The following is a 21,539-nucleotide window of genomic DNA, read 5'->3' on the forward strand; positions in this document are numbered from 1 at the left end:
CGTGTCACTTCATTACCTTATCAATTCAAAATATCCATTTTATTTAGTACAAGGCTTTTACTTTCTTCAAAACCATACTACTTCTGGGCAGCTGGGTAGCTCAGTGGAGTGAGAGTCAGGCCTAGAGACAGGAGGTCCTAGGTTCAAACCCGGCCTCAGACACATCCCAGCTGTGTGACCCTGGGCAGGTCACTTGACCCCCATTGCCCACCCTTACCAATCTTCCACCTATGAGACAATACACCGAAAGTACAAGGGTTTAAAAAAAAAAACAACCATACTACTTCTATTTTGTATGTATCCCATTCAATTAAAGGAAGCAAAAATTGCTTAAAACTCTGACTCAAGGCATAAGTTCTTAAAATTGAAGATAAGTTAATCAACAAAAACTGAAAACACTCTTACTTAATACTAAGTAGGGGAGGTCTCAAGTCACTTGCTAAAAGTGAGTGTCAACTCCAGAAGCAACTGACCATCCCATGTGCAGTGCTAAGCAAATGTGAAGACTTGCAATTGGCTCCAGTAAGGTGGAAGAAGGAATAGGAAGTGACGTGGAAAAAGGACTATAAAAATACTGAACTTCCTGCTCAAGGGGATCTTGGGCCTGAATCTTGGGCTTGGAGGATCTTTGACTGGGACTGGGACTGGGACTGGGACTGGAGCTGGAGCTACACTTGGGACTTTGACCTGGGACTCTGGTTATTAGACTGCTTCTGGTAAAACTGTTCCAGGATCTTCTCCTTTGGAGCTTCAGCTTGGGTGAGTTAGAAGCTGACCCTCCCCCTTCCTGGCTTCTGGAGAGATTAGTTCTGGAGAGTCCTCCCCTTCTTGGAGGAGACCACTTGGGTTGAATCCTTGCTTAATTCAACACCAAGTCCTCCTGGCTGAGGGGTTAACAAGCCTTGTGTGAGTTGAGCCTGGGATGGAGCAACATTTAGGGTAATAGTCTAGACTTCTTACTCTACCCTCTTTTACATTTTTCTACTTCCACTCTTTCTACTTCTTTGTAAATAAAACTACTGAAAGTCAATTTGACTTGAGCTATAATATTTTTAAATCAGAAACCACAGTACTCTTAGAATCCTCATATATTTAGTCAAACCCTTAATTTTAATTCCTTACACTTTGGAAATCAAAAACCAAAAACAAAGATTATTTGAGTTGTTCAGTCTTGCTACTTGCCTTTTTTCAAAATATCAAAAGTGGTCAACCTGTTTTTTAAAATGGCACAGGATTCGCAAAGGTAAAAAGGTAACCATATGTATATCCTTTACTACTTAAGTTAAAGCAAAAGCAATGGGCAGTTCTTAAGAATGAGAAAGATATTTAAAAAATTTTTTCTACTACAAATTTTGAATTTTGACAGCATTAAAAATTAACCAAAGGGGGGTAGCTGGGTAGCTCAGTGGAGTGAGAGTCAGGCCTAGAGATAGGAGGTCCTAGGTCAAATCTGGCCTCAGACACTTCCCAGCTGTATGACCCTGGGCAAGTCGCTTGACCCCCATTGCCCACCCTTACTACTCTTCCACCTAGGAGCCAATACACAGAAGTTAAGGGTTTAAAAAAAAATTTAACCAAAGGGCTCTTTACTAAACAGAAAAGTCAAAAGGAATTTATCTACATATGGGGGGAAAGAAGTACCTGAAAACAAGGATTCTAAAAAGCCTAAAGGTGAAAAAAAACCTCTAAAACTTCATTGCCAAAAATCCTAGCTTCCTCCCTTTCCTCCCCCTCAAAAAAAAAAAACAGTTATATATAATAGTATATAGCAGTTTATTCAGAGCTACATGAGCTGAATTAGACAGGCATCTGATTCCAGAATATCTATATAAGATAACCTCAAATCCAAGAAGACCAATGTTCAAAAACCTACTTCTGGAGGGAAGCTGGTAGCTCAGTGGATTGAGAGCAAGGCTCAGAGACAGGAGGTCCTGAGTTCAAATTTGATCTCAGGCACTTCCTAGCTATGTGACCCTGGGCAAGTCACTTGACTCCTACCACTCTTCTGCCTTGGAACCAATACAGTATTGATTCCAAGATGGAAAGTAAGGGTTTTAAAAAATAAAACCTACTTCTGAACATATGAAATGCAGGAACCTGAACACTTAACCTACCTTTCGCTGTACTCTAGGAAACTCTCTTAAGACTATACTGACCTATAATAGTTTCTATAAGTTTCCTCACCTGAGAGTTCCCAATACCAATGAAATTACTGGTCCAGGTCATACTTAAGAATTCTGGAACTCATCTAATGCCTTCATTTTACAAGAGGGAAAAGGGAAAACTGATTTCATCAAGCTCACAGCATGATGTACTGGGAAAAAACACTATTAAGTCCAAAGATGTGTTTCAAACCCAGCACCACACAGTTATATTAACTTATTCAATCCAATTTAATATGCCTCAGTTTACTTAACTACTAAAAGAAGATGTATCTATAACACTTCTCACTGCTTTTGTAGGGCAGATAAAATGAGGTGACCCACATGAAGGTACATGTTTCGAAGGTACAAGAATAGTTATCCACAACATGAAAACAGATAACACAACTCAAAGTTTCTAAGCTAGTCACTGATTTTATTAGAGTAAAGAAGGCTGGGTTATCATTTCTTTTCATCCCAATCAACTCCCCCCTGCTATTGTTTATATAAACAACAGATTCACTTGATGTGCTAAATAAAGCAAAGGATTCATGATCACAGAATGTCTACAAATTTCTGGTAGGACAAAAGACATTAGTATGAGGCATTTCAGTAATGGTAAAAAAGACTTTCAGTAAGAACTGGTGAGGAAGGAACATTAGAGAGCTTTCAGTTCCAAGAAACCACGCCACAGAGCAGTAAGCAGGTTGCTCCCTTCACAATCATTCAATACAGTGGTCATTCTGAAGACCACATCCCCTCTCTGTGCAGATGGTGTTGCTATTAAGCCTCATCTGGATTCAATGTAGTTAGCAGTCATCTTTAGTTTATCAGTATGAAAAATCAGTGAGAGGATATAATAAAAGGAACCAAAGAAAAAGTGTCATATCTCAAGCTGTGTTACAAAACAATAACCAAAACTATTTATTTCATAGTGGTCAAAAAGGAAAAGTTCTCTTTAATCAAATAGATTAGGTAAATAAGGCCAAAAAGCAATCATAGCAGCACAGTGTGAGAGAAATTAGGCTTAGATTAAAACCATATAGCACAAAAAATCCAAAACAAAAAGGTCATTTCATTAAAAAAGGAGAAAAAAGAAAAAAGGTAAAGGGTGGGTGGGGAGAGTAAGCTAGGTGGCTCAATGAGAGCCAGGCTCAGAGATGGGAGGTCCTGGGTTCAAATCTGATATCAGGCACTTCCTAGCTGTGTGACCCTGGGCAAGTCACTTAACCCCCATTGCCTAGCCCTTACCACTCTTCTGCCTTGGAAAGGAGAGGGGAAGGGAGGGGGCAGGAGAATGTGGAAAACTGGTGATTGTTGAAAAGTAACACTACTCTCTATACCCAGATCTTTTCTTAATTCTGATCATTTCCCCACTTCTTCCCAACATTTTATAATAAAAAAATCTGCTACGGTACATTCCTGTTGACTGACAATCCACAATGACTTTAACTATGGTCACACCCATGTTAGAAGTGGGCACTGGACCTATCTATGTCTGGTAACATAAGGTCCAACAAACCTTTGGACCTTATCACTTTAGTCCTGAACAAGCCCACTAGAATGTTCAAAAAATAGAGGGGCTTTAATATTAGAAATAGTAATAGGAAGAGAAAAAAACTTTAAAAGCAGGAGTAAGGATAGAAAAGGAAGATGACAGGGGAGGATCAGAACCCATAAGAAACTAAAATTGTTTAAATGGGAGTACCTACAAATTTAGATTACAGGTTAACTTTTTTAAAGCATCTCTACATCAGTATGAAATGAAGTCAAACACAACATGAATTGGCTATCTGTGAGTAAGAACAAGGAGTAAGCAGGGGTTAGGGTTATAAAAATGTGATTTGTAAATAGATTCCTCTCCATTAGAATCCTGACATGGGAGAAAAACACAGACAACATTCCAATAGATAGGATTCTAAAGCCTTACCGAATGGTCTCAATGATTTCATGAGCAGCATCATGGTGTTTGTCCTAGGAGGGAAAAAAAAAGAAAGATAATTTTATTCAGCCATCTTATGTGATGAGATTGATGGTCTATAAAGTAAATTAAAAGAAAAAAAAAGCATTGGGGGTGGGGGGAAACAGCTGGGTGGCTCAGTGGATTGAGAGTCAGGCCTAGAGACAGTAGATCCTGGGTTCAAATTTGACCTCAGACACTTCCCAGCTATGTAGCCCTGGGCAATTCACTATAACCTTCAATGCCTAGCTCTTACTGCTCTTCTGGCCCTGGAACCAATGCATAGTATTGATTCTAAGATGGAAGGTAAGGGTTTTAAAAAAAAAAAGCATATGAGGGAAAACTATTGCCCACTCCACTAAAGTGACAAACTTAAGTTATAATGACTATACTATTAACAATTTGCACCTGCTGTCTTGTGCCCCAGCAAAATCTAAATGGTTTCTTTTGCTCTTTATTCTCCTTACCTACATCAGAACTTAATATGTCTGAAGACCTTCCTTTTTAATTTTTTTTTCTTGTAACTGTATCACTCCATTTTTCTAATGGCCACTTATAATTAGTTCTTTCTCTACTTTCTCTTCCCAACACAAATCCCAAATTTCACCAAGGTTCCATGACCTTAATTAGTCTCAACTCCTATTTCTTTTTTTAAATTTTTAAACCCTCACCTTCCTCCTTGGAATCAATACTAATGTATTGCTCTAAAGCAGAAAAGCAGTAAGGGCTGGGCAATGGGGGTTAAGTGACTTGCCAGGGTCACACAGCTGGAAAGCTTCTGAGGCCAGATTTAGAGGCCTGGCTCTCAATTCCACTGAGCCACTCAGCTGCCCCCTCTACTCCTATTTCTTTACATTCCCTTTCTGTCTTTGTAGCTTACCAAGCTTTGTCACTCAAACCTCCAGCTCTGACTACATCTGGAAGCTTGAACACCATATGTATTCACCCTTGATATTTCCATGTGGTTCCTTTGTTATTAAATGCCTGTATATACAGCCATTCAATCGCCCCTCTCCTATACTCAAAACAATTATGACTTCTTGAAATCTATTAACATCTCTCAAGTACCTAAGACAAATCTTACAGTACCTCTTTAATTTCTTCCTCTCCATTCAAATCCAAATCTATTAATTACCAAGGGCTCATTATGCTTGTTTGATTTCTCTCCTATCTCTTTACCAAATTCTCACTGGCACTACCCCAGTCCAGAACTTAAAACACCTCATGCCATCCTACCTAAATTAATTTACTTATTCAGTGCTATACCTATCAAACTACAAAACACTTTTTTATAGAATTAGAAAAAATTATTACAAAGTTCATCTGGAAGAACAAAACATCAAGAATATCAAGTGAAATAATGCAAAAAAAAAAAAAAGTGAAGGATGGGGGCTTAGTTTTACCAGATCTCAAGCTGCAATGATCATTAAAACTATATGTAGGGGTTCTGGGTTAAGATGGCGGCAGAGTAAAAAGCAGCTGCTTAACCTCTCCTAACCCACACATATAGGACTCCTCAAGAGGACATTAAAAACAAATCCAGACAAACAAAGGGACCCCACAACAGGGCGCAGCATTTAAGGTTTATGGAATCGGGGCATTTCCATGCTATAAGGGGGTGAAATAGCTCTACTAAAACGCGAGCTGAGCAACCCCCTTCCCCCCCCCGCCCCCGACACCACCTACAGGGCCAAAGCCAGCACACAAAAGTTAGAGCAAGTTTGTGGCATCCATTAAGTCTTTGGCAGCTCCCTGGGAACACCATGGCCTGCTCCTGAGAGCAGCAAGACTTAAGACCCCAAAAGGCTAAAGAACGTGCAGACTGTGGACACAGACCTTGAGCACAGGCCTGGATGCAGGTACAGATGCAGATCCTGAGCACAGACACAGACCTTGGATGGGGACCCAGTGCAGAGGGGTGCAAGACTGTGGACACAGCGCCCTGAGACTGTTTTAAGGAGCTTCAAGGCAGAGGAACAAACAAGGGGACCAGCAGGAGGCCTGACCCTGAGAACAAGTAGACCTGAGACCTCAGGAGCCCAAACCCTGGGCGTGAGGATAAAGCTGAGAGGGTGCTGGGCTAACAATGGCAAGCCAGACACAAGAACCCCAGAAGAGAAAGATCAAGAAGAAATCTTTAACACTCGACAACTTTTACACAGAAAAAAAATCCAGACAACAGAGCAAAACAGCAGAGGAGAACAAACAAGTAACTATATCCAAACCTTCCCAAAACTATATGGTAGGGGCAGCTGGGTAGCTCAGTGGATTGAGAGTCAGGCCTAGAGACTGGAGGTCCTGGGTTCAAATCCAGCCTCAGACACTTCCCAGCTATGTGACCCTGGGCGCAAGTCACTTGACCCCCATTGCCCACCCTTACCACTCTTCCACCTAGGAGCCAATACACAGAAGTTAAGGGTTTAAAAATGTAAAAACAAACAAACAAACAAAAAAAAACTATATGGTACTGGCTTAGGGATAGAAGGGTGGATCAATGGAATAGACTTGGAGTAAATGACAGTGGTAAGGTAAGTGTTTGATAAACCCAAAGATCCCAGTTTGGGGGACAAGAACCCACTATCTGACCAAAACTGCTGAGAGAATTGGGAAACAGTATGGGAGAAATTAGGCCTAGATCAATATTTTACACCCTACACCAAAGATTAACTCAAAGTGGGTAAATGACTTAAATATAAAGAGGGAAATCATAAACAAATAAGATGAACATAGAATAGTTTATCTGTCAGATCTATGGGAAAGGAAGGAATTTAAGACCAAGCAGGAGATGGAGTACACTTCAAAATGTAAAATAAATAATTTTGATTAAATTAAAAAGTTTCTGTACAAACAAAACCAATGCTAAGGAACATGGAATAGGCAGTTTTCACACAATGAAATCAAAACTATCACATGAAAAAGTGTTCTAAATCCTTCATTAGAGAAATACACATTAAAACAACTCTGAGGTACCACAACACACCTAGCAAATTGGCCAATATGGAAGCAAAAGAAAATGATAACTATTGGAGGGGATATGGCAAAATAGGACACTAATACACTGCTGATGGAATTGTGAATTGATCCAACCATTCTGGAGGACAATTTGGAACTATACACAAAGGGCTTTAAATGAATGCCTGCCCTTTGATCCAGCCATACCACTGCTGGGTTTGTACCACAAAGAGATAATAAGTAAAAAGATTTGTACAAAAATATTCATAGCTGCACTCTTTGTGATAGCATAAAATTGGAAAATGAGAGAATGTCCTTCAATTGGAAAATGGCTGAACAAATTATGGTATCTGGTGGTGATTAAATACTATTGTGCTCAAAGGAATAATGAACTGGAGGAATTCCACATGAACTGGAACGACCTCCAGGAATTGATATATATATACGCAGAGACAGCTACCACTGTGGCACAATCAAATGTAATGGACTTCTCTTACTAGCAGAAAAGAAATGATCCAGGACAATCTAGATACTAGAGGAACTTTGGGAGAAAGAACTGTGGGAAAAAAAAACGCAAAAGAAAAACACAGGATCGATCACATAGTTGATAGAGATATGATTGAGGTTTTAATGTTAAAAGATCACTCTACTGCAAATATGAGTAATATGGAAATGGGTTTTGAACAATGATACATGTATAACCCATTGGAACTGCTTGTCGAGAGAGGAGAGGAAAGAGCAGGGGGTGAGGGGTGGAATCATGGAACCATGGGAAAATATTCTAAATTTAAAAAATTTTTTAAAAACCAATGCAACCAAAATTAGAAAGGAAGCAAACAATTTGGGAAAAAAAATCTTTATAACAAAATAACCTCTGACAAAGCTCTAATTACTCAAATATAAAAGGAATTAAATCAATTGTACAAAAAAATCAAGCCATTCCCCAATTGAAAAATGGGCAAAGGACATGAATAGACAGTTTTCAAGTTTTCAGATAAAGAAATCAAATCAATAAGCAAATGAAAAAGTGTTCTAAATCTCTCATAATTGGAGAAATGCAAATTAAAACAACACTAAGGTACCACCTCACACCTAGCAGATAGGTCAATGTGACAGTAAAGGAAAATAATAAATGTTGGAGGGTATGTGGCAAAATCTGGACACTAAAACATTGCTAGTAGAGTTGCGAATTAATCCAGCCATTATGGAGGGTAATTTAGAATTACCCACAAAGGGATTTAAAAGAATACATACCCTTGGGGGCAGCTGGGTAGCTCAATAGATTGAGAGCCAGGTCTAATGTAGGGAGGTCCTGTGTTCAAATCTAGACTCAGATACTTCCCAGCTGTGTGACCTTGGGCAAGTCACTTAACTCCCATTGCCTAGACCTTACCGCTCTTCTGCCTTGGAACCAATACATAGTGTGGATTCTAAGACATAAGGTGAAGGTTTAAAAAAAAAAGAAAAGAAAAAGATAGGAATGCATTCCCTCTTTGATCCAGATATACCACTGCAGGGTTTGTACCCCAAAGGGTTAGGAAAAATACTTGTACAAAAATATTCATAGCTGCGTTCTTTGTGGTGGAAAATAAGGGGGTATCCCTTGATTGGGGAATGACTGAAAAAATTGTGGTATATGATGGTGATGGAATACTATTGTGCTGCAAGGAATGATGATCTGGAGGCTTTCCATATGAATTGGGAGAACCTCGATGAACTGATATAGAGTGAAATGAGCAGAACCAGGAGAACACTGTACACAGAAAGTAAAACATTGTGGAATAATCCAATGTAATGGACTTTGCTACTAGTAGCAATACAACAAGCCAGGTCACTCCTGAAGGACTTCTATGAAAGAATGCTATCCACATTGAGAGAAAGAACTATGGGAGTAGAAATGAAAAAGCAAAACATATGACATCACTTATCACATGTATATGTGGGTATGTGATGTGGGGTTTAGGCTTTTAAAAAAAATCACTCTATAGCAAAAATGAATAATATGGAAATAGGTATCAAGTGACACCACTTGTACAACCCAGTGGAATTGCTTGTCAGATCTGGGGAGGAGGGAAAGAAAAGGAATTATGTAAACATGGAAAAATATCTTTTAAAAAATAAAATTAATAAAATTCAAAATAAAATAAACACCTCATGCCTAGCTAAGGCAGTGTGACATAGTGAAAAGAATGTTGGATTTTAAATCAGTGAACCTGGGTTTGAATCGTGACTCTTGCAGTTATTACAAGGGCAAATGACTTTTCTTGTCAATTTTTTCATTTATAAAATGGTCTGGAGTCAGAAAGACATGAGTTCAAATCCAGCCTCAGACATTTACTAGCGGTGTGACCTTGAGCAAGCCGCTTAACCTGTTTCCTCATTTGCAAAATCGGGATAAATAAATAGTACCTACCTCCAAGAGTTGTTGTGAGGATCAAATGAGATAACTATAAAGGGACAGTGTAAGGGACACAGAGCGTGTTATAGAAATGTGCACTGTTATTATTATCTTGTAAGTATAGAATCTCATGTGAAATGAGGATTTTTGCCAGTGTCATGCCATAATAATTATAATTTTAACTAGCCAGCCTTTAAAAGTGCTTAAAGTTTGCAATTATGTTGTCGTGTGTTATGTCATTTGGTTGACAATCAATCCAGAGACAGATGCATATAAAATTACCCCCATTTAAAAATATAACTAAGAGAGATTAAATGACTTGTCCAGGGTCACACAGTAAGTGCCTGAATCAAAATTCAAACTCAGGTCTTCCAACCGTAAGTCTAACAGTCTATCTACCACCTAGCTGCCTCATGTGATAAACAAGGCAAGAATGTCCTATTGATGGAATAGCTCTGAAAATGCCTCAGTCACAGATGACATGGAATTGCCTGCAGAGACCAAAAGTCCACAAAGAAATCCACAATAATACATTAAGAATCAATCTGGGGGGGCAGCTGGGTAGCTCAGTGGAGTGAGAGTCAGGCCTAGAGACAGGGTCCTAGGTTCAAACCCGGCCTCAGCCACTTCCCAGCTGTGTGACCCTGGGCAAGTCACTTGACCCCCATTGCCCACCCTTACCAATCTTCCACCTATGAGAAAATACACCGAAGTACAAGGGTTAAAAAAAAAAATTAAAAAAAAAAAAAAAAAAGAATCAATCTAACCACCTATAAAAGAATAAAGCAGATAAAAATACATCTTACCCAGACAACAAACATCCTGTCAAATTGGGCCTATCCATAAATACACTTAAAATTAGTACTGCAGATAAATAAGGACCTAGATGCTGTTGTGAGGGTTATCTAGCAATTAATTTAGTATTAGTGTTTGATCTAGCAGGAAGGGCTGGAGAATTCCAAGATGAAATGAAGGAGCAGGAAGTGGGACTTGGACTCTGAGAGAGACTCCATGGTGGTTGGGACATAACTGTTGCGAACCCTGGGAGATCTCAGAGTTAGGGAAAAACTGCATCCAGATTCCCTGGGATCCTGAGAGGTGGAGGCTTTCAGCAAGTGGACAACAGACCTGAAGAGCAGCACCAAGTGAGGAAGTGGTTTGGGATCTGGAGGACAGCATTGCAAACTCACTCTCCCTACCTGGGTACCTTGGAGCATCTGTCCTGGTGGAGTTGGCTCTTGGCATCCTGTGACCATCCTTGGATTTACTGTGAGACCCCAATTGAAAGCCATCCTCAGGCCCTTTAGCTGAGCTGACCAAACCTGGCTAGAACCAGGTTTGGAGGAGCTTTCCCTGTGACTTCAGTACTGCTTCCTTTGGGCCCTGCCTGGCTTAGGTCAATAGAATAGTGTAGTGGAATCCTTCCCCTGCCCCTGTGGTTTGCCCTTAGGTTGTAAGTATAGAATCCCTTATTCCAATCCTTCTTTATTATTTCCCTCAATTAAACTGTTATAAACTTTTACCTTTTGCCTGCTGGTTCTATAGACCCTGGCCTAGGAGGGCTGAGTGACTGTTGGGCCTAACTGCCATTCCTGTGACAGTTAACAGCTTGGCAGTAAACCCTGGTCTCCCTATCCTGGTTGGTCCTCTCTCCCTTCAACCCAGTGTGAACCCACAAACCATTTAGATTACATTTTTTTGTTTTGTTTTTTAACCCTTAACTTTGGTGTATTGTCTCATAGGTTGAAGAGTGGTAAGGGTGGGCAATGGGGGTCAAGTGACTTGCCCAGGGTCACACAGCTGGGTAGATTACATTTTAATAATAATAGTTAACATCCCTGGTGCCCCACCATTACAGTGCCCAGATGTGCTAAAAGATAAATAGATCTGGCTAAACTGCATTTAGAAAATTGAGGCTTTCAACAATACAAAGCTATTCATTGTTGCAATCATTAATATTCTCCTGGTGATACAATTAATATGTTTACAGAGAATAGAAAACCACAATCTCAAAAGAATTAAAATTGCAAAAGCCTTATAATAAGCAAAATAGGTCATACCAAGGAGGAAACATGCATACAGGCAAAGAGATAGAACATATGATAGGTGAGAAATGAAGATATATATATAGAGAGAGATGACAGACTGCCAGATAGATGGACCTCAACACCCAACCATGCACTGACATCACAAAGATAACTAAAAGAACTGTAGCTATTTTGCCTCAACATCTCCAGTGACTGGCTTCTAAGCCCAATAATAAGAGCAAGGTAAGAAGCAGCAGCAAAAGCCCAGTGGAAAGAGCTGTAGATTTGAAGTCAGAAGGCCTTATTTGAACCCTAACTTTGCAAATGCTTATGTGACTAACCCTAGGGAAGTCTTCTTCCCTTCTTTCAGTTTATTAGTCTACAAAACTGGAAAATCACAACCTAAAAAAATGCAAAAAAATAAAGTCCAGAATGCCCCCCCCCAAAAAAAATGAAAGAGAAGAGGAAAATAAAGCTTCGTTTTGCCCTTTGAGTCAATCCATCAGTTCTCTATATGGAGGTGAATAGTAGTGGATCATGTATTGAGCAGAGTTACTAAGTTTTTCATAGTTGATTATATCACAATATTGCTGTAATTGTATAGGTTTTTCTTCTGGTTCTGTTCACTTCACTTTGTATCACTTCATACAAGTACTTTAAGGTTTTCTGAAACCATCCTCTTCATTATTTCTTAACAGAACAACAGTATTCCAACACATTTACATATCATAGTTTGTGAAGCTATTCTCCAAATGAATTTTCAAATTACCATCTTCCTTCACTCATCTCACATGGACAACACGAAAATAAATTTTAAAATACTTCAAATCTTTTAATGTGAAATAACCATGTTGTGGTTTTATAATGAATTCAACATCTCATCTCTGAGCAATGAGGAAGATTTTGCAAAATGAATTTACCTATACTAAAACAGAAAATGCATTATACGCCAACTCTACACATCTAATCCAAAACTCAGAAATAACCAATTTAATATTTAAATGGCACCCACATTAAATGTACATAACATAAATCTTGACTTCTCAATATGGTCACATTGCCAAGTAAACCCTATATGGGGTCATAAAGAATTGGACAGGACTGAACTTTACTGAAACAACTCAACAAGACTACAAAACATCATCATGCTAGACACTGGAAAGTGAAAAATGAAACTATCACAATCCTTTGCCTTCAAAGAACATAAGAAAGGTTTAGGGTAATAGAAGGGAAGAGAAGGAAAAAGGGAAGCAGTAAACTTGGAGAGAGAGTACAGTGTTTGTGATGAGAACCTGGGTTCATACTGAGGGTTCTCCCACTATGAAATGGACCTTGGACAAGTTTTTTATGTAAAATGAGGGTGACCTCTAAGGTCTCTTTCGGTATGGTATTTATGTTCTTGTGACCACTAAACTATATTTTGCAAAATAAAAGATTCTTGAAAAGATTCCAGAAAAGAGATTGACTGTAAAGAATAAGGAGGTTTAAGGGGCAGCTGGGTGGCTCAGTGAATTGAGAGCCAGACCTAGAAATGGGAGGTCCTAGGTTCAAAATTTGGCCTCAGACACTTCCTAGCCGTGTGACCCTGGGCAAGTCACTTAACCCCTATTGTCTATCCATTTGCTCTTCTGTCTTAGAACCAATACGCAGTATTGATTCTAAGATGGAAAGGTTTTATAAAAATAAAAAAGTGGTTAAAAAAAAGTTACAAGTGATTTTCCTAAAGTTCAGCCTACCCATGTCACTTCAATATTCAAACACCAATGGCTCCTTTATCAACTCTACAATCAAATCCCTCTTTTTGCCCTTTAAAGAGGTTCAAAATTCAGGCTTCAACCTATGTTTCTTGCCTTTGATAAACATGGCTTTCCTTTTTCCTTTCTCTGTGCCTTTATTCTGGCTGTCCCCCCCAACACCTCCTCATAGAATCAAACCCTACCTTCCTCCTAGACTCTGCTCAACATCCACCCTTTTTCATGCTCCGGCTACTAGCGCCCACACCTCAAACCTTACCTTTGGTTTTGCACATTTTTATATATGTATATGTTTCTCTCCTGTAATAAAACATGGGCTTCTTGAGGGCAAAGACTATAATTTAAATTACTTCTTTTTATCTCTAGCTGTCTAAAACATAAATGCTTAATAAATTTTTTTTTGGAGAGGGAACATGGCATAGTGGACAGTCATGAAAACCTTGGTTCAAGTTTCTCTAACAACATGCTGACAATATGTTGAGCACTGAGCAAATCACTTAACTTCTGGGTCACAGGCACCTCTCCAAAACCTGTAAGCTGCAGAGCAGGAAACAATCTGCCTCAGGATAGGGAGTTCTTCACCAGGATTCAGTCAAACAATAGTCAATAAGCATTTGTTAGGCAATTAGTATGTACCAGGCACTAAGTTAACTGCTTAAGAATTCAAAGGTAAAGAACATAGGTGAAAGAATCCAGACTGAAACCCAGGCTTATTCAATCCCAAATCAAATTCTTTCCATTAACCCAGTGGTTCCCCAACTTTTTTGGCCTACTGCCCCCTTTCCAGAAAAAACATTACTTAGCCCCCTGGAAATTAATTTTTTTTATTTTAATAGCAATTAATAGGAAAGATAAATGCACCTGTGGCTATCACTGCCCCCACTGGATCACTGTAGCACCCACCAGGGAGTGGTAGTGCCCATTTTGGGAATCACTGCACTAACCTATACTTCTTCTCTACAAGAGAGTGAACTCATGAATAATTTTGTAAAGCTTACTTTTTTAATAAGGACACAGACAGACTGAAGGACATCCAGGAGGCCAATGAGGTCAGGGAGAAATCTACAAGTTATAACCTAAGACTGTGTTGGCGAACTTATGGCATGTGTGCACGCAGGGCGCTCTCTATGGGCACACCCACCATCACCCCAGCACAGAGTTCTTTACAAGAAAGTCAGAGGGATATGGGACAGATCTGCTCCCCTCCCCCTCTCCTCACAGTTTGCAATTGGGCACTCGGTCTCTAAAAGGTTCACCATCACTGACCTAATAAGTTAAAAAGAACAAGGGATGTGGCACCTAGAGAAGAATAAGATGATTACAAACTCTAGGTATTTTAGGGAATGTAATTCAGAAGAGGGATTTAATCTGTTCTGCTTGGAACAAGAAGGCAGAACTAAGAGTTACAGGGGCATTGGGGAGGGAGAGAGATTTATTAAATTACTATAATATAAATATCTATTAAATGTAAGGGAGAGGAGAAAGGAAGAAAGGGAAGGAATTCCTAAGAATCTGAAAAAAGAATGAATGATGCATCCTCACTAAGGTCTTTCAAGGAAAGCTAGATCAACCCGTAGAGAGGATTGTCATTTAGATCCAGGTTGAATAAAATGGCCTCAGGTTACTAGTATATGGAACTCAAACTCCCACATTCTTTATATCCATTGATGACCATTGCAAAATACCTCTAACCTTTATAATTATAACCCTGAGGTACTTAGAAATGCTTGGAAATACATATAATTAAAGGATTTTAAGCCACCTTAAACTAATCCAAACCCACATTTTACAAATAGAAGTGACTAAGGCACAGAAGGTTAAGCAATTTGCCCAGTGAGTTTGGCCCAGATCACTGTTTTGACTTTGGCAAGGCAAGAAAACAGACCAAGACATTTTACAAAAATTTTCAAGAAGGGTTTAAAAATAGATTGTTCCCAAAGTCTCAGTGCTGTCTTAAACTTTAAACTGTACAGAGACTATTAGAACACCAGTCTATAATTCAATTAACCCAAACATCCTATTCTCTGAGAATTTAAATTAACCGCACAACATTTCAGAGATACAGGTATGCTGAAGTTTAGGCAATAACAGAATTCTCTAAAAGTATATACCACAAACTAAAGAAGGAAGCTAACACATTTAAATGGGAAACATAATGGAATAAGGGGTCTTGGGAATCTGGGGTTCTAATTCCACCTCCCCAGAACATGTTCTTGGACCTTGGCAAAGTCAATCTTAGGAAAATTTTACATCTGCAAATTCTAGAGAAATATATGCTCTCCTGATTTCATCTACTTGCAGTGAATAAGTTAATGTGAAGAATGTAGTGGGAAGAAATGTATTTTTCAAGGCAACATTTATTTTTCTAGAGGTAGGCACTCTCAGCTCCCAGTTCAAAAACTTCTCAAACCCTAGTTATTATAGATATATGATTTATCCTTCAATGTGTTCTTTCTAATTCACACATGGAGTACTTTTTTTTTTTTTAAGAAATATTTGTATTTCTTTGGAAAGGTAAAATATGCTACTGTCCTGGACAGGGAGGCATCTAGGTGATTCAGTGAACAGAGAATCAGCCCTGGAGACAGGAGGTCCTGGATTCACATCTGGCTCTGGACACTTCCCTAGCTGTGTGACCCTGGGCAAATCACTTAATCCCAATTACCCATTCTTACCACACTTCTGTCTTGGAAATGACACTTAGTAACAAGACAGAAGGTAAGGGCTTTAAAAAAAAATGTCAAAACAACTTGACACACCTTGAAACCACTAATAATAAAGCTCTTGTCACAACAAAATACGGTAATATTTCTGACAAAGGTTTTCAGTTTTAACAACAACTATATAGTCTTTTGGGCTTTCCTCAATAACCTATGATTCCTAAATATTCTCTTTATTTGTAGATAAGGTTAAATGATGATCAATTTTTTGATACCAAAATATCTTCCAATAATAGAACTAGAAATTTAAACCATAGCTTCCATGCCCGGGTATAACTTTCTAGATTAGCTCAGAATCCTCTTAAAGAAGTGAAATATATAATATATGCTGTGTCTCCTATGCCTGGGGAAGCCCTCTCTCCTCTTGAATTCCTATTCTACTCTTTAAAGTCTATCCACCAGTAGGTAACCACTTTCCTTCTCCCTCAAATTTCACAGAACTGATTTTATGCCCTTCTGTAACTTTGTAGAAGAACAGCTATTTTAGCCCCTACTAGTCTTTGACATAGGATCAACAACTTATCTAAGGGACAGCTAGCTTGTGGTTCAGTGGATAGAGAGCCAGCCCTGGAGACAGGAGGTCCTGGATTCAATCTCTATCTGGACACTTCCTAGCTGTGTGGCCCTGGGCAAGTCACTTACCATTGCCTAACCCTTACCATTCTTCTGCCTTGGAACCAAAAGATAGCATTGATTCTAAGACAAAAGGTAATGGGTTTTTTAAAATAGCTTATCTAAGTTTTATACAAATAGTTGATATATAAAGTCAAAACTTAGAAATCACCTAGTTTTAATACCCAATGCTTGTTAAAAGTCCAGCAAAATCCACCTCCAAAGAAAGAACTGTTGAAGTCAGATGGAGATCAAAGCACACTATCTCATTTTATTTTTTAAATTCAAAGATATTTTATTTTTCCAATTATGTGTAATAATAATTTTCAACATGTTTTCCACAATTATAGGATCCAAACTGTCTCCCTTCCTCCCTTTGATATGGGCCATACATGTCTTATCATGCAAAACACTTCAATATTGGTCACTGTTGGAAGCATACTCATCCAAAACCCCAAAATAAAAATCATAAATATACTGATGTGAAAGATAGTATGCTTTGATCTGCATTCTATCTTCAACAGTTCTTTCTCTGGTGATGGATAGGATTCTTTGTCATGAGTCCTTCAGAATTCTCCCAAATCACTGCATTGCTAAGAGCAAACAAGTTTTCACAGTTGATCATTGTTCAATATTACTATAACTGTGCCCAGCGTTCTCCCAGTTCTGCTTATTTAGCTCTGCATCAGTTCATGTAAATCTCTCCAGCTCTTTCTGAAATCATCCTACTTTTCATTTCTTATAGCACAATACATACTATCTTACGTAACAGTCTATTTACAGTTTTATCTGGGGGTATGGTATTATATGAGTATTCTCTTAAAACAATGACCAACATGGAAGTGTGCTTTGTTTGCCTTATGATATATGTATAATACAGATCAAATTGCTAACCATCTCTGAGAGGGGAGGGATTAAGAAGGGAAGGAGACAAATTGGATCTTATAATTTCAGAAAACCTATGTTGAAAATTGTTATTACATGTAAGTGGAAAAATAAAATATCTTTGAATTAAAAAAAAAAAAGTCCCATAAAGTAAAGTGACTCACCTGAAGTTACAAAGTAGCTCAGCAGGGTCAGAATTCCATGCTGTCCTTGGTCTCCAAACTGAGAACTCTCTACAACCATGCTCTCCCATCGCCCCTAATCTAGCAACATACTGCAGGTAGAAAGCACTTAGACTTATAACTTAAGAACAGAACAAGAGGGAAGGGAGATTGTCTCCATCTGGAAAATTCAATTGGGTCGAATACACTTCATTCTCTAATAACACCAAAGAATTGAGCAACTGTCCATCAGTTGCAGAGTGCTGCAATTGTAATGTTTTGATTGCTCTCCTAGGCATCAGCAGTGTTTACCAAAGGCATGTATGTAGCCATATGTTCCCAAGTCCTTCCTTGGATTTAGCAAGCACCAAGAATGACGTTGGCAAACTGCAGCTTAAATCTGGGACCTGAAACTATTCCAAATGGCCAAGAACAGTAAAGAGCCTGTGGGTCACTGCAGCAGCACTCACATCTAGGCTCACGTTCCAGGTTTGACCTTGTTTATCTCTGGCTCCTGTCCAAACTTCTGATGAATTCAAACATGAAGCCAATGACATAAAAAGGGCTAAAAGTCACAACCTAAATATGGCTACTACCTAGCTGGTGAGGAGATGCAAAGCCACATAGCAGGGTCATAAGGTGATTCCCATTCAGGCTTTGCTATGCTTTTGGCTCCTCACCCAAACTGTAGACTTGGGCATGAATAATAGTGAGGAAGACAACTCCCAAGCTGAATCTGGGTTATGGCCAGTGTCTGTCAACACATCTCTGTTGCAGCACTGGCTGCCCCTACTTTGGCAGGGTGACCCCATGACAAGAGAAGGTAATAAAGCATGCCAATGCAGTGGTCATTAACTAGGCTCAACACATCCTTGGCCCTATAGGCTTTTCTTTCAGGAACAGCATCTGGGACATGGCCAAACCATTATACCTTTGTGCTAAGGATGCCATCTGTATCTCATTAGAACAGTCAACACTCAGCCAGTGGGCTGAAAAATGCAAGATAGACACACATAGACACACCCCACCCTTGCCCCAGTCCTTCAAAAAAAATTAACTCTGTTTAAATAACATTCCTTGTCTTTAATGGGACATCACCACATTAGATCTTGGAAGATAACTATAGTATCTTGTCTTAAGACATCAAAAAGCACAATACTTTGTGAAAAACATGGTACTCCAAAGAGGATCATCCTTAAGGTATCTAAGAAACACTACTAAAATTTATTAAGTGAATTTCAACAAATACCCCATCTTCCCCATTTTTAAATGAGGAAAACAGACTTGTCCAACACTCTTTTTTATTTTTATTTTTTAAACTCTTACCTTCTGTCTTAGAATCAATATTGTGTATTGGTTCCAAAACAAAAGCCTGGTAAGGGCTAGGCAATGGGGGGTAAGTGACTTGTGCAGGGGCATACAGCTAGGAAGTGTCTGAAGCCATATTTGAACCTAGAACCTCCCATCTCTAGGCCTGGCTCTAAATCCACTGAGCTACCCAGCTGCCCCCCAATATTCTTTAAAAGGTAGTCAAGAATGGGAAAGAATTGATAGATTAGAGATTAGCTTCCCCCTCCAACACTCTTAGTTTAGTAATCTATAAAATGAACAAGTTGGACAAATTAATGAAGATTGCTTCCCTGAACTAAAATTTTAGGTTCAAGTTTGAAATTTACCCAAAAAAAAAAAAAATCAAAACTATCCCCACCTCTAAATTTCTACTACAAGGTCCCAAATCATTCCTGGTTGACTACAAGTTTCTTTTTCACTGCCTCCACATGTTCCAGTGGAAAAAAGAGAACTGGTTTTTTTTTTTTTCCCCCTGAAGGGCACACCATGCTCTTGAATTCTCCCATACAAGCACAATCACTGGCTTTTCTTTTATTCACCTGATCACTGCAGTTGCACACAAAGTTTAAGTGTACAATTCTCTCCTATGTAATAATTTCTAGGCATAAACTATGTAATCAATTAATAAACACTTTTCAAGCACCTACTATGTGCCAGATACTGTGCTAAGCTGGTAATACAAAAAGAGGTAAAAGACAGACACCTCTACAATCTAATGAGGGAAGACAACATGCAAACAACTATAGAAAAAACAAGCTTTATACAGGAGAAATGGGAAATAATCAACAGACGTAAGGTACTGTAATTAACAAAAGTTGGGAAAGGTTTCCTGGAGATGAAATTTTAGTTGAGACTTAAAGGAAGCCAGGAGGGGGAGTCAGAGTCAGGGAAGTCAGTGTAACAAGAAGAAATTCCAGGCATGGTGAGAGACAGGCATATGAAGTGTTTTTCATTCCAGAGTAAGGTATAAGAAGACTGGAAAGGTAGGGGGAGGAGGGATAAGGTATGAAGGACTTTGAATGCCAAACAGAGCAATTTTTAATTTGATTCTGGACAAACAGAAACAGAAGCCACTCAAATTTGTTGACTAGGAGGTGATATAATTGAACCTATGTTTTAGGAAAATCACTTTAGTAACTGAATGGAAGATGGAAAAAGAGAGGAGAGGCTTGAGGCAGGAGACACCTCTTCTCCCATCCTCCTCCTGTGCACCAAGCAGGCTATAGCAGTAATCCAGGCGTGAGGTGATGGGATACAAGATCAACAAGCCTTAGCAACAGTGTGAACTGGCGTGGGGAACAGTAAGGAATCCAAAATGACTGTTATGTTGTGAGCCTGAGGGACTTCAAGGGTGACATTGCCCCTTCTACTATAATAGGGAAATAGGGAGGGGTGCCAGAAATATTTGAGGAAGAAATTAGTTCTGTTTAGGACATACTGAGTTTAAGATATCTACTGAACATCCAGAGATATCTGGAAGATGCCTTATTAAATCCAAGATTTAATTTTTTGATTTTGTTCGAGAGAAATTCTCAGGGAAAGAAGCTTGCTGATTCCTTAATCCAGAGAATGTACTGTTTTGCAGAGAGATGCCTGAAGAATCTATATCGAATCAAGAGATCCAGAATGAACTTTGGGTCACAACTGATTGAACTGATGGGTTTGTTGCATCAAGAGATCCAGAATGAACTTTGGGTACAACTGATTGAACTGATGAGGTTTGAACAGCTACTTTAAATGTACATTTTATGCCAATAGGGGACTGCCCCCAATTGGTTTCTTGTCAATGCACTTAGCAAACATAGGTTTTGCTTTCTCTCTCTTCCATTCCCCTCTTATCTCTAACTATTTGGTTAGAAGACCTTTGTGGGTATAAGATGATTATGTAAAATGATCACTTGGGGTGACTAGGCACCCAATATGATCATGGGGGGGATTGTGTAAATGGAATTAGCTCAAGCCCATTCATAGTTAAAACTCTAACCACCAGAGATAATGTCATCCCCACCTCCCTTAGTGGGGAGAGGAGATGAGTTACCCACACGTGACAATAAGTAACAAGTCAAGAACAAGAGACTGCCCTTTGGGCAGTCCAAATCAATGTAGAGGCTGCTATCTGTCCACTTGAATTAGAGGTGGACCCACAGGAAGTGATGAAAGACTCTCTCTTCAAGTATGTTGGTTACTTCCGGTGGAGGCAGTTCCCGCTTTGAACTTGGTGCTGAAGGATCTTGGCTTAGCCCTTAGGCAGCTTCTCTTCTGAATTGTCCCGTGGGAAAGTTAGTTAGGCTGACTTCCTTGGCCTACCTTGGCGTTTCCAGACTCTCTACCTTAAGTAGGCTTCTTGCCTCTCTGATTGCTAAGGCCTTATGGCTTATAGCCTAGTTTAATTAGCCTTTAACCCTCTCTCCATCTTGGCCTCTGCAGGCCTGGACTAGCCTCTCCCTCCTTCTATTTCCCTGTCTTCTACCTTCCTAATAAACTACCATAAAACCGATCCTGACTTGGGTCTATTTTAAATATGGAGTCGATCTGAATTATCGATTCCTGGCTACCACACCTTAAAATATATATCTATA

The 21,539-nt window shown here is 39.2% G+C and overlaps 1 protein-coding gene across 1 annotated transcript in view; it reads right to left on the reverse strand.

Annotated features, from left to right (window-relative positions):
• Positions 1-21,539, reverse strand: part of DOT1L (DOT1 like histone lysine methyltransferase) — a 135,075-nt gene that overhangs the window by 92,056 nt on the left and 21,480 nt on the right. The window contains exon 2 of the mRNA XM_044672031.1: positions 4,072-4,115. Within this exon, the coding sequence (XP_044527966.1) occupies positions 4,072-4,115 (44 nt within the window). The remainder of the gene's footprint in view (positions 1-4,071; positions 4,116-21,539) is intronic.

This window comes from Gracilinanus agilis, chromosome 1 (assembly GCF_016433145.1).
Source record: "Gracilinanus agilis isolate LMUSP501 chromosome 1, AgileGrace, whole genome shotgun sequence".
NCBI classification, from domain to species: Eukaryota; Metazoa; Chordata; class Mammalia; order Didelphimorphia; family Didelphidae; genus Gracilinanus; species Gracilinanus agilis.